This window comes from Mirounga leonina, unplaced genomic scaffold (genome assembly GCF_011800145.1).
Source record: "Mirounga leonina isolate KUSES-001 unplaced genomic scaffold, KU_Mleo_1.0 Mir_418, whole genome shotgun sequence".
NCBI classification, from domain to species: Eukaryota; Metazoa; Chordata; class Mammalia; order Carnivora; family Phocidae; genus Mirounga; species Mirounga leonina.
In genome coordinates this window covers 27,689,578-27,703,245 of record NW_023270739.1, presented here as the reverse complement: position 1 = coordinate 27,703,245, position 13,668 = coordinate 27,689,578, and the positions used below count along the sequence as shown (strand labels likewise).

At 38.2% G+C, this 13,668-nt stretch overlaps 1 protein-coding gene across 4 annotated transcripts in view; it reads right to left on the bottom strand.

Annotated features, from left to right (window-relative positions):
- Positions 1-13,668, bottom strand: part of KITLG (KIT ligand) — a 121,412-nt gene that overhangs the window by 69,511 nt on the left and 38,233 nt on the right. For all 4 annotated transcript variants that reach the window (XM_034987872.1, XM_034987871.1, XM_034987870.1 and 1 more), the window contains exon 3: positions 6,628-6,690. In XM_034987872.1, the coding sequence (XP_034843763.1) occupies positions 6,628-6,690 (63 nt within the window). The remainder of the gene's footprint in view (positions 1-6,627; positions 6,691-13,668) is intronic.

Below are 13,668 nucleotides of genomic sequence, written 5' to 3'. Positions count from 1 at the left end.
GTGACTGGAACACAAAGAAATTTTGCACAGACAAAACAGAATAAGGCAGAGATGCAGAGACTCAAAGAGAGGAAAAGGAAAACCTGGTAGTTTTCCAATCCTGGTGGAGTCCCTTCATGAAGCCTGGCCACATCCTCGCTTTTTTACTAGAATGCTGTTCTTCAGCATTCTTATAACTGGAATTTTTCTTTCTTTCTTTCTTTCTTTTTTTCTTTCTTTCCTTCTTTAAATTAAGTTTCAATTCATCACTGTTAGTGAGAACCAAAGAACTCTAAACAAATAAGATGGACTCCTTCAAGATTTGGAAATCAGGACATTTTTTTGTTAACAGTTAAATGTTTACTGGTAAGCAGTTTTTGAGTAACACCTACCTGCTTGAATGGCGAAGAATACAGAGGAGTGAAAGATTTGATCCCTAATCTTTAGATAAATAAGATACAGTAAAAAGAGAAAACATAACAAAATAATGATAACATCTGACAAATGTATATATTCTATATCTTGGGCTTTTCTGATCTTAATTATTTCTCACAACACTTTGAGACAAATATATAACATATACAGTTTTAAATAGCTCTGTAAGCAATATATCATCAGGTACCCAAAATGAATAGCTTCTGGACAAATTCTATAAAAATTCAGAGATAATGAGCTAAAAGGTAAGGTCCACAGATCAGATACCATGTTGGTGGTTATTGACCACCATGTCTCCCGAACCAAGCGGAGCAGGGGTAATGCCAGTTTTTACTGGCCAAATGATACAGGGAAGAGAGCATAGTCTTGAATGGTAGGAAATGGGCCTGGGGAGAAAGTGGGATCTCATCCTGACCTTGGATGAGAGGACCATGAGGTTGCCTTCAGCTACGAGATAGTGCATGATTCTGCAGGTAGAAATGGAATGAGTGGATGGAAGAGGAAAGGGCATTCGTGGCAAAGGGAAGTAGCACTGAGCAAAGTCTTGGAGTTGAGAATAAGCACGGTAATTTTAGGAGGCAGGGATGCATCTTGCTGGGGTGGTGGGTTTGTGTTGGGGAGTAATAGATACTAAGATGAGCTGGTTAGGATGAGGCAAGATTATGAAGAGTCATGAACATCAGATTCAGGAATTTGGCATTCAGCCTTTATTCACTGGAACAATGAGAAAGTCCTTAAATATGGAAATGACTCAATGAAAGTAGTTTAACAGGCGCCTCATGGAAACCATGATTCCTAAAAATTGCATAATACTTTATACATAAGATTTTTAATAAAATGTACATATATCTAAAAAAAAAAGACAGCAATAATGTTGTGCAGATATTGTTTGAGGAGTTACAGGCACTCAATCAATACAATAATCTTGTGGACTCTATTCAGGTCAAATTTGTGCCTCGGGGAAACAACAAGAGATTACATAAGAACTTTTCTCCTTCCTTGTTCACTTTCTCTCAGCAGATATTCATGAAGTGCCTATCAGTCATTAGGCATTGACGATATAAAACAGAGCAAACAGAGACAATCCCTGCCCTCATGAAGCTGACAGGTTTAAGTGGAAGGTTATCAATTAAATAAATCCACCAACGGAAAACTGCTACTTTGAAGAAGGTCACAAAGAGTGTTTTCCAACCAGAGGATTTGGTTTCATCAAGGAGGAAAGGGAAGGTTCCCTTACACAAGTGAAGATGAAACCATCAGTCTGGAGTTACTGGAATCAAAGGTCCGATTAGGTACAAAGGAAGCTGCGCACAGAGGAACAGGGGCCACAGGGAGCACGTGGGGACTTGGGGCTGGAAGAGGATTTGGAAAGGTGCCACATCATGAGGGTCTCGGGGGCCTTGTTTCAGGAGCTCCTTTTTTCTGTTTCCTAAGAACTACAGGCATACAGACATTCAAAGCATATGAAGAAGGAGGGGTAAAATAATTAGGTATGTGTTTGTTTGTTTAATCACTCTGTCTACTCAAGAAGAGTCAAAACCTCAAACGGGAAGTGCTGGAATGGCAAGGGAAATGAGAGGAGCCCAGAGGCAGCAGGGCCCAGCAAAAGAAGGCGGGAAGAATTGAGAACTGGAATCCTGCAGACCCAGGGAAGGGTGCTGCTCAGGGAAGGCGGCCCGCAGGATGATGCTTAGAATGATGTCACATATTCCCAATGGCTTCTTTGTTCAACCTTGCCTTTAAAAATAATTAAAAACTGATGTGACATAAAGAATGGTTTAGGTAAGAATCATCAATGGATGCTAAATTTTTAAGAGAAACTTTGATGAGGAACTGTACATGGTCTTAAGACATCTCCCTCAAATATTGTTTGAGAGTTGCTAACAAGGAAATACACAGAACTAGTGGAACACCTTAACCAGGGGATCTGTTTAAGCACCTCAAGGGGAAGATGGTCACTGTGTGCCTCTAGGTGTGATAAGCTGAGGATGCCTCATCATTTACGCAGCACCATGGCTTGACATACAAAATCTGAGGAACTCTTAAAGTAGACTAAAGAGACATGAGATATTAGTTTACACAAATTTAGTGGGCTTAAAACAGCACAAAATAATAATTTTACCCTTCCTGAGGTCAGAAATCTAAAACAGGTCTTACTAGGCTCAAATCAAGGTGTTCACACGGGCTAGGTTTCTTTTAGGGGCTCTACAGGAGAATTGCTTTCCTTGCCTTTTCCAGCTTTTATTTTATTTTATTTAAGATTTTATTTTTTTATTTGAGAGAGAGCGAAAGAGAGCACGGGCTGGGAGAGGGGCAAAGGGAGAGGGAGAAGCAGACTCCCTGCTAAGCAGGGAGCCCAGGCTCAATCCCAGGACCCTGGGATCATACCTGAGCTGAAGGGAGACAACTTAACTGAGCCACCTAGGCGCCCTGCCTTTTCCAGCTTTTGGAGACCACGTGCATCCCTTGCCCTGTGGCCCCTTGCCCCATTTTCAAAGCCAACAGTGCAACATCTTTTAATCGTTCTCTCCGGCTCTCACACTCGTGCTTCCCTCTTACAAGGATTCACAAGATTAGATCATGCCCATCTGGATAATCCCAGATAAACTCCCCATCCCCAAATCATTAATTACATTTGCAAGTCCCTTTTATCACATAAGGTGATATATTCACAGCCTAGGACATCTTTGGGGAACCATTATTCTATCACACATAATATCAAAAATGCAAAAACCATTATCCTAGACTGGATCTTGTACTGGAGGAAAAGAAATACTTAAAAAAAAAAAAAGATAAATTTTGATAAAACTGAAATACAGCCAATAGATTTAAATATTTGGGTTATTGATAAATTTATTGAAACTGACAACCATACTGTGGTTACATAAGAGAAAATCTTTTACTTAGGAAATACACACTTAAGTACTGAGGGGCAAACAGCCATTAAGTATACAAGTGACTCAGTGAGTTTAGAAAAATAACAGCCTGTGCACAGAAAGCAAGCGTTCAGTAAAGCAAATGAGGCAAAGTGTTAAAAATAGATGAATATGGATTAAAGAGTTTGTGAGTGTTCTTAGAACTCATAACTTTTCTGTAAATTTGAAATTATTTCTGAATAAAAAGTTAAAACTGATGAATCTAATTAAAACTGAAATGTCTTTTTTACTCAAATACTACAAGCAAGTCATAGTTTATATCATTTTATAAACATTAGAATGACTAGATGTGTGGCCCAAATTCAGCAACCCAATTTTTGGTCTTCCTGTGGTAACATTACTGGTAAATAGAAGGATCAGAAACGTTTAGGATTTTTATGGTTAGTGACTTAAAATCCGAACAGTCTGGCAATATTATAGTTTCAAGAGTTTAAAATAGAATTGGTAATTATCATCAGATTTAAGTACCAACTGATTGGTCACATCCTGCTATTTGTGAGAGAGAATTTGCTAGGTAATTTTCTAGGAGGTCTCTTAGAAAAGTAGTGCGCCCCCCCCCCCCCCAGGAGTATTTAGCAGATTTTTAAAGCAAAAGCATGACAATGAACTGTATTCTATTCTAGAGCCTTTTTCTGCCTGGTGCCTCAAGCAGAATTTTATTGCTTTGGCCCCAAAGAATCTTTCTGGTACCCATTCTGATTTCTACTCCGCCCTCTATTGTTTAGAAACAAAAGATAAGGCAGCTGGGATTCTGACCACTGACAAATCATCACTGGCCTCTCCACTGGGAAACTCCTCTGGTCTTGGCAGAAACTCACATTTTAAAATAAAGGTAAAACAAAGCCTACGACCAGTTTCTGCCCAAAGCCTTCTGCACGGGCTTATTTTTCTTGCCAATTGTGGTAGCCAAGAACAAAGTTTCTCCAGTTGTGCCAGGACAGTATGCCAAGATCAAATAATAGTGGACTTTTCTCAATTACAGAAGCACGAAAAAAAAAATGTGGCAATGAATCAGCTTTATTTTTACAAGTTTGGCTCTTGCTACCACCAGCCCATACTGAAATCTGTGATTTAGCACAATCTATGATTATACCAGCACAAAATAATCTATTTTGTTATTTTCAGTTTAACATTAAGAGCTGCATGATTTCTTTGAGTCAGTTTGGCAATCACACACCTAAATGCTTCTCCAGTCAGGGTCAGGGTACATCTTTATTACTTGAATGTTTCACTTAGAACACCTTCCTTTTGGGCGCCTGGGTGGCTCAGTCGGTTGTCTGCCTTCAGCTCAGGTCATGATCTCAGGGTCTTGGGATTGAGCCCCATATCTAGCTCCCTCCTCAGCAGGGAGTGTGCTTCTCCCTTTCTCACTCTCCCTCTGCTCTCCCTCAAATAAATAAAATATCTAAAAAAAAAAGACAAAAACCTTCCCTCGCTATTGTAATTATTTAGATACTCACATTCTGTAACCCAAGGTTAAATGTCAGATGACCTAAGGTTTCTTTTTAAGACTGTCACTTTTTAGTAAATACTTGGGTAAGTACTTGTAAACCTCAGTTTGTGTCATTTGTAAAACAGAAATCACACAAATCACAGTAGCTATCTTGCCTTCCTGGAAGGGTTTTTCTAATCATCCAAGGAGATAAATATGTGAAATCATTTTGAAAATTAAAAAAAAAAAAAGCATTATATAAAGGCCCAATCATCCCCCCACACCTAGTTATTATTAAAGTCTTTTGCACATAAGGCTACATGATGTGTTTGTTTCTTAAAGTATCTGGTAAGGTGCTGGCTCCATATTTTTTCCTAAACAAATACTGTACTTGTTCCCTGAGTAATTGAATGATTAATTAACTTCCAGTCTGCTATGATTTTACATTCCTATTTCCAGAGAACTCTCCCTAATTCAATGGGACAGACACTGACCTAGATTTGAGGATATCTGGTTCAACATGAAGAGAAATGTTCTAAGGAACTTTAGATAGTTCATGCTAACTAAAATGTTTACTTTCCTAATGAAAAGAAATAGGCCTTTGACATTCTCTTGAAATGATAACGTTAGAGTCAGTCTTTGAAAGACTTTTTAAGCACAAGCACTTAGAGACGTGTTAACACACTGAAACTGGTAATAATTTTGATTGACTAACCCACAAAAAGTACTCAAAGCCTAAGACAGCTTACGCAAAGTGGATCTGTAATCAGTACTTCATAAATCATGGAAAGATGTCTACTTGCGGAGTCACCCAAATGATTTTAAATTAACTCAAGGAACACAATACAGCAGTTAAAATGAATCAACATGGATCAGCACATGTCAAATGTGTGTTACAAAACATAAGCAAGGTGCAAAGTGGTATATACAGTATAATGCTATTAAGTCTGCAAAAAATACAGTAACTTATGTGTTAGTACAGATTTGCAGTAAATGGAAAAGAGCAGGCAGCGTTACTAAGGCTTGTTGCACTGGACACAACCCCAAGGGATGCTATCCCCATGCCAAGCCTTGAAAACATGCAGTGGAATGAAAAATTCCAGCACAGAAGACTTGTTCCTAATAGTCAAATTGTCTGTAAGAGACAAAGTGGGGACCAGTGGAGACAAGAAAGAGGCAATACAGGGGTCTTTAGTAATATTTATAATGTTTCATTAAAAAATATATTTGAAGCAAATATTGCACCATGGTAAGGTTTAACAAGCTATGCGGTGGGTACATAGGCATCTCTATGCTTGCAAGATTTCTTCATGTATGAATTCTGATAACTTGTAATCAGGAAAATAATTAAAATTTCTTGGTTGCAGCAATAAAGGTGTATTTATAATCATAACCTCATATTTATGTTGTTAGTTTCTCAGAATCTTTTGACTAATAAATTCTGAGATAAAATACATGGTGGTCTCAAATTAAATAGGAAAGAGACTTATAAAGGACCTTTTCAGAATAAGCAAAAAATGTGCCCAATTTTACACTCAAGCATTTTTTAGGAGGAAGCTAAAGGAAAGAGAAATCTGTGGCTAGCTCTAAGGAAGATGATCTTTTTCACTTTAGAATTAACAGGTCTAAGACACGTGCTGAAATGCTTACCCTTAAGTAAAGTTTAGCAGTCACTTGAGGATAAAACAAAAACAAAACCATCCAAGTTGAATTCCAAGGATACTTTCTTCAAATACTGACAATTAGCTAACTCCTAAATGGCTGGTAATTTCCTGTCTCAATAGAATGATCCCATCTCTTTTGTCAGCTACTAAAAAGGAACTCAGAAATGTACAGTTTACTTACCAAAACATCCATCCCGGGGACATATTTGAGGGCTATCTTATAGTCTTTTGGAAGATTTGCCACCTGCAGAGACCAAAAAAAGAAGAAAAAAAAGGGAAAAAAAATCCATGAGAAAATTCACACATAGCAATTAATCATACTATTTTTAGTGGGAAAAAAATACATACAAACCTGTTATATTGTTTTTAAGTTACCATTGCTTTTCAATATTTTCATAGTGATTTTCCATTCTTGATTTCCTTTTGTAATCAAAAGCACTCTCCAAAAATACAGTAATAATACAAGTCTTTTAGACTCCACATTCAGTAATGAGTATAAGTATAATCCAGTGAGTTTTGGAAACATCTAAATTTCAATTTCTATCTGTGGTCTTGGAATCCCTTCCAGGACTGTTTTCATACTGTTTCACCAAAGAATCAGTAATACAATGTTCTGTTTTGGTTTTTTTAGTCAATCGTTCTCAAAATGATGTGTCAACATCACCAGGGAACTGCTAAAAATGCAAATTCTCAGGCCACATCAGCCCTACTGAATCTTACTTAAGTCCTCCAGGTGATTTTGATGCAAGTTTGAGAACTTGTTGATCCTAGAAAAAAATGTCAGTGAAACTCAAAAGAACGCTACTACTTATGAAATGCAAATGGTTTCTAATTAAATAATTTGTAGAGATTCAGTTCTGTGAGATAACTTAATCTGCTTACATAGGCCTGAACATTGGAAATGTGTCGAATGTCTGCCTAGCTTCTTTTAAAGGCTTTTAAAAAATATCTAACTCATCTCCATCAGTCACTGTGGCATGTGTTGAACAAACACCTGATTTGGAACCAAATCAAATTCTGTACTTTGGTTTCTTTCTCTCATCTATAAAATGGAGATGAAGGTCCCCATGTCAAATAGCCAATTTATGAACTGTGATAACTGAATGTGCCAAACACATCATAAACAATCCATATTCTATATTGAGGGATATATTGGCAACTGACTTCCCAGGTATGGATCCTGGGGTTCTAGGTTCTCTTATCAGAGTTTTAGGTTCTAGATTTCTAGGTTCTCTTATCTCCTTTCCTACATACAGCACCAGCTCTGTCATACCACCATGATTACAATTTCCAGCTAAATACAGCCAACAACTGATTTAGACCATGAGTCTTAAGACAATATATGGTGTAAAAAAGTGGTTTTGCACTATTACATCTTCAGCAGGTCTAACCTTACTTTTGCAGATTTTCCCCTTCATCCTTTCTCTGAAATCTTTGCTCTTCCCCATATTAAGGTAGGATCTTGCTCATGTTTGCTGGACTAGGTCACCTCTGACAAGTCTCCCATAACACAATCTGTAGGTTTCTTCCTGGCCATGCCAAAAGCTTCTAGAATCTGAGAACAATTTGGTGAGAAAGGAATATAGGCAAAGGCCTAAGTGAGTCAGAAGGGAGCCAAGGTAGGAACTGATCCCTCTAATGGTACCACCTCACACTCATCTCAGTCTCGAGGCTGATATTTTCTCAGTATGTGCCAGGTACTGTGCTCAATCAGGGCTTACGCGGCAGGATCACATCCAATATTCTGATCCCTGTGACATATTATCTCTATTGAACAGACAAAGAGCTTGAGGCTCAAAGAGGTCAAGTGACTAGACCAAGGTCGCACAGTTCCTGGGTGTCAAGTATGGACTAAAACTCAGCTCTCTGACAGTCAAGCCTCCCTCGCCACTGTGGTTCTACTACACATTTCATCCACTCTCTGCACATTTGTCCTGGGTACTTCCTTCCTCTCGGTCAAATTTCCCACCAGGCTTCTAAAATTTCTTTTGTCTTTGGATCTTCATGCCCATTTTTGAAGAGCAAAATGACCCATTTTATGTAAGCTCTGCTGGCAAAGACACAGCTGACACTTTTGCAGGTAGAAACACCGGAATTAGACTGAACAGCAACATTTTACTATGTTACGAACCAACCATGTTAATTAAAGCCATTCCAGATGGAGAAACATGACAAGAAGTGGCCGGTGTTCTGAACACAACCTGCTTGACATTCTAGCCCCTCCTTAAGAATAATTCACATTATCTGTATCTACCTACCTATATAAAATTGACAGAATTAGTATTCAGAAAGCTTAGGACCGGAGTATATACATAAACCTAATGAGCGGAAAAAAATGTAAGGGATATGGCCAATTCCATTTTATTAGTAATTTATATATAAGAATCAGTTGAAAGAAGTCAAAGAAACCTTACTGAAACACACTGAAATCTCCATACCTTACTACTTGGGGGCGGTCTATAGTAATAATTTCTGTCTTAAACTGATTTACGGAGATTTAATTTCCGATGGGATGAAAATTCTATTTTTGAAAAATGCTTTGTGATTTATAACAAGTTTTCATATACAGCCTTTGCCATGATCTCATGAGATATATACTATTAAGTCTGTTTTATAGATGAAGACATGGAGGCTCCAGGGGGCTAACTGGTATCTCCAGGTAGCAGGCATCAGGAGTTCTTGATGGAGGGAGGATACAAACCCAGCCCTCCATGCTTTGCTCAGCACCATCCTCTCCAGAACAGTCTCCCTTTATTACTCTCTTGGCTGACATTGGTTCTTTTCCAATTACATTTGGAAGAGAACTTAGGAAGTCAAGGTGTAGATTTTTATGGTTGCTTCATGAATTATTTTATGACTTTCTAAGCACTTGGGGGTGTGTTGAAGAGCACTCAGAGAACACAGATATTTTTGCGATAAAGTCAGCTTCTTTGATGTACATTGATCAGAAAGTCTGACAGTGCAGAGGGAGGGAGCCTCTGGCCTGGGATTCAGAAGATGTTAGTTTGACGGAGGAATCATAGCACAGGGGTTCTGGGGACACACTGTTGGATCCAGGGCTCCTGCGTGTTAACTCAGATCTTGGGCAAGTTACTTAATCTGCTTTAATTTCGACATGTGTAAAAGGGGAATCATAACAAAAATCTAGCTAGTGAATTTCTAAAGACTAAATAAGGACTAAATAACTCATTTGAAACACCTAGTGCTTAAGCATGGTATGTACACGAAGATGAGTTTCTATTAATTGCAAGAGAGTGGGATGTTCTAGATGGAGGAGGGGTCATATGCAAAGAAAAGGAAATGGGAAAGCACAGGTGTGTTTGGGAGACCACGGACAGATAAATCAGGCTCCAGCAGGCAAGAGGAAGGAAATATGCCAAGAAAACCACATTAGAGAAGGACTTTACTGTTGGGCTAAGGAGGCCCAATGGGAGGCACTGACGTCCAGTAGGACATGCTCTACCACCAAACCCTACAAGCAAGTCACTTCTGCCTCATTTCCTCTCCACAGAACTTCTACCACTTGTCTGCAAAATAAAGGGTACTAGGTAATTACTAAAAATGTAGTCAGATCTAAGTTTCTCATGGAAGTAGTGGTGCTACACTGGGCATCCAAACAAGGAGGGATCAGGATAGTAAATTCAGGAAGACAGGTTTGGAAGGTATGGATTGGACCAAGGATAGAACGGAGACCAGGAAAAGTTTAGAAGACCACTAGAAAAGTGCTGAATGTGTATTAAATATTTATATAGAGATTGGAAGATGAAAAAACCAGAAATGAGGTTTAGATTCCAGGGAAGTAGCCTGATGATAGGGTTAAATGGATGAGTAATCAAAACTATAGATTTTGAAAACAAATCAATTCTAGTAAAATAAGCCCAGGACAAAAAAAAACAAAAAACAAAAAAACCCCCCAAAAAACAAAAAACAAAATGGAACTTAATTGATGGAGAATTTTGCCCAAAGCCAAATTATCCTAATGAGCTTTTGTGGTTTGGCGTTTGAACATGTCAATACTATGCCAGATTGTAAAATGCATAAAACTGCAAAAACAAGTCACTTTATGATGGGCTCGCTCTACTAGATGGGCCCCATTGGGTGTCTTTAGGATTGACCATACTCAGTGACACTGGGAAACACAAATACAAAGCCAAACGCATAAGGGAACATCATGAGAAAACGCTGAAAACTCAGCCAAGAAAAAGTCTTTTTACGCCAACAAGCACTGGCTGCATACCAGGTCCTAAAGGTATTTGGACTCAGAAGAAAAAAGAACTCAAAGTTAGAACGCTTAATGCCCTCTCTAGATCACTAATCTAAAATCTTTGGATCTCATGATTCAAATGTCATCGAGGTCTCATGAAATCAGTGGCTTCTTGGACATCTTTGCTGAAACACTTCCTTGTCTCAGTTGTTTCTCCCTGGTGCAAGGTTAAGAATCAAAATGCAGGGCGCCTGGGTGGCTCAGTTGGTTAAGCGACTGCCTTCGGCTCAGGTCATGATCCTGGAGTCCCGGGATCGAGTCCCGCATCGGGCTCCCTGCTCGGCAGGGGGTCTGCTTCTCCCTCTGCCCTCTTCCCTCTCGTGCTCTCTGTCTCTCATTCTCTCTCTCTCAAATAAATAAATAAAAAAAAAGAATCAAAATGCAATAGTAGTAACTCCTGATTCCCTCGGTACTATACATGAAATGTTGTGCATAAGTGAACGTCTCTGGAGAAAGAGTTCACAGTTTCCAGAGTCTCATCAGACCCAGAGAAGTTTAAGAATCACTGCTACAGAGGGGGGGAAATCTATGCTTATATTTAAATATCCCAACTCACTCATGTATAGCAGCTTAGTATAATGCTGGTTTTCAGAAATAACAGGAGAAAGCTTTTTGCTTTTTTATTTTTCCTTATAAGTCATCCCCTGTTAATACTAACAATTAAACCCACCAGGACAACTGTCTTTAGTTTTCAAAGGTATTTGTTTTTTGATAATAACTCAGAGATTAAAAAAAATAATAAGATGACAACTTTACAAGACTTTTCTGAGTCCTCTTTTCTCAGTGAAAAATACCTAAATAGAGGACTCATCTCCCTCCAAAAAATAATAAAAAATAAAAAAAAATTTTTTTTAAAGAAGATCTACAATAGGACCACTTCTTAATCATAAGGTGACTACTACCTAGGAAATAAAATTCAAGAGGTTACAATGATAATTCTTAAACTGCAGTTGACATTTAAATCTTAAATTAAGACATTGTAAATTATGAACTAGGTTCATGTGTTCCAGAGACAGGTAGTTATGGGTTTGAACTTCTCCACTCAGTTTTCTATTTCCAGGTAAGGATGGTCAAGTTAGTTATCACTAGGTCTCAGCTTCCTAATCAATAAACTGGGGGTAAAAATAATTACCTCCTAGGTTTGTAATGATTAAAGGACAGCATCCAAATAAAATGCTTTGCATGGTTGTTGGATACTCACACAATAACTTGCTTTAAAAAGTCAAGGAACAAGAACTATAGTACCTAAGTGGTTCATTCTATAAAGGAAGGATGATTTTTTTCTTCACAATAAGACTGCCACATTTGGTAATATAGCAGGGCATTTGTCAGTTTTTACAAATATTCTTTCCAATACACTTCTGTCCTTTCTTTGAATACTGCTAGTCCAAAATTTAGTTTTAAATAGAAGAGGAAATTTCTACCGACTGCAGGAGAAGAAATTAAAATGCTAAGTGTAGCAAACTAATAAAAATAAACTTTAAAAATTATCCAGCTGTCAAACCATTGTTCTTCAAAGGTCCAAAATAGAAAAAGGAAAACCCAACCCCAAAAGACTGTAGGAGATCTCTGCTTTCATTTATTTATTTTATTTATTTATTTTTTTGAGAGAGAGAGAGCATGCAGGCACAGTGCGGGGGCGGGGGGGAGGGCGCAGAGGGAGAGAGAATCTTAAGCAGGTTCTATTCTATGCTCAGCCTGGAGCCTGACACAGGGCTCAATCTCAAGACCCTGAGATCATGACCTGAACCAAAATCAAGAGTTGGATGTTTAACCAACTGAGCCACCCAGGCACCCCCATGAGATCTCTGCTTTTATTTTTTTATTTTTAAAGATATATTGAGAGAGAGAAAACACAAGTGGGTAAGTGGGAGAGGGGGAGAGAGAGAATCTGTCAAGGGTGGAGCCAGATGTAAGGACTCGATCTCATGACCTTGAGATCATTACCTGAGCTGAAATCAAGAGTAGGAGGCTTAATTGACTGAGCCACCCAGGTGCCTCTGAGATCTCTGCTTTTATTTTTTTTATTATTTTTTTTTACTAAAAGATGTTTTAAAATTTTTATTTATTTATTTGAGAGAGAGAGAGCATGAGCAAGGAGGAGAGGCAGAGGGAGAAGCAGACTCCCCACTGAGCAGGAAGCCTGACACAGGGTCCTGGGATCATGACCTGAGCCACTTAACCAACTGAGCCACCCAGGCACCCCTGAGATTTCTGCTTTTAAAGAGAAGATATACTTAGAAAAGCTCAGAATTCATCTAGAAATGGAAAGACTCAGAGACTCCAAAACTTTATTTTAATGCAGTAGTAATTCTATTTGAAAAACATTGTACTTGAAGAGGAATAAAAATCAGGATTATTCAAAACTGTCCAAAGTGAAATTTATCTGAGATATTTTTATAAACTCCCATTACATTACACTCTAAGAGTCATGTTTTAAAATAAGTGCCTATCATAAGACCAGAAAAACTATGAATTCCTTAGTTTTAATTCTATTCTGATTTGTAGACTGACCTGGGAAAGACAGAGTAATTTCACCTTTATAAGATGGGGCTGGGGAGCAACCTGCCTTGAACATTTTGAGGAAGACAAATAATTACTCAGTAGATATTTTAAAACAAAAAGGTTTTTAAAAAGCAACATAGTCACATTTAAATTCCCCCAAATGAAAGAAAACTATGATCACAAATGAAGGGAACAGTACGAAGAACAAAAGAGGAAACCAATTTGAACTATTTCAATATTTGGATGCCTCCTTCTAGAACACAACTGTTAAAAGCTGCAGCCTAATTGTCCCAGAGATACAAATGTTTAAAGTTTGTTTCATCCTCTTCCCATATACTTGACCCTTCCCTTAGGTAGGTCTGAGTTTGTCATTTAAAACAAGTCTTACAACATTTTTTAGAAATAAAGCAAAATGTTCTGTAAATAGATGAACTATTCTGCTGAGCAAACATG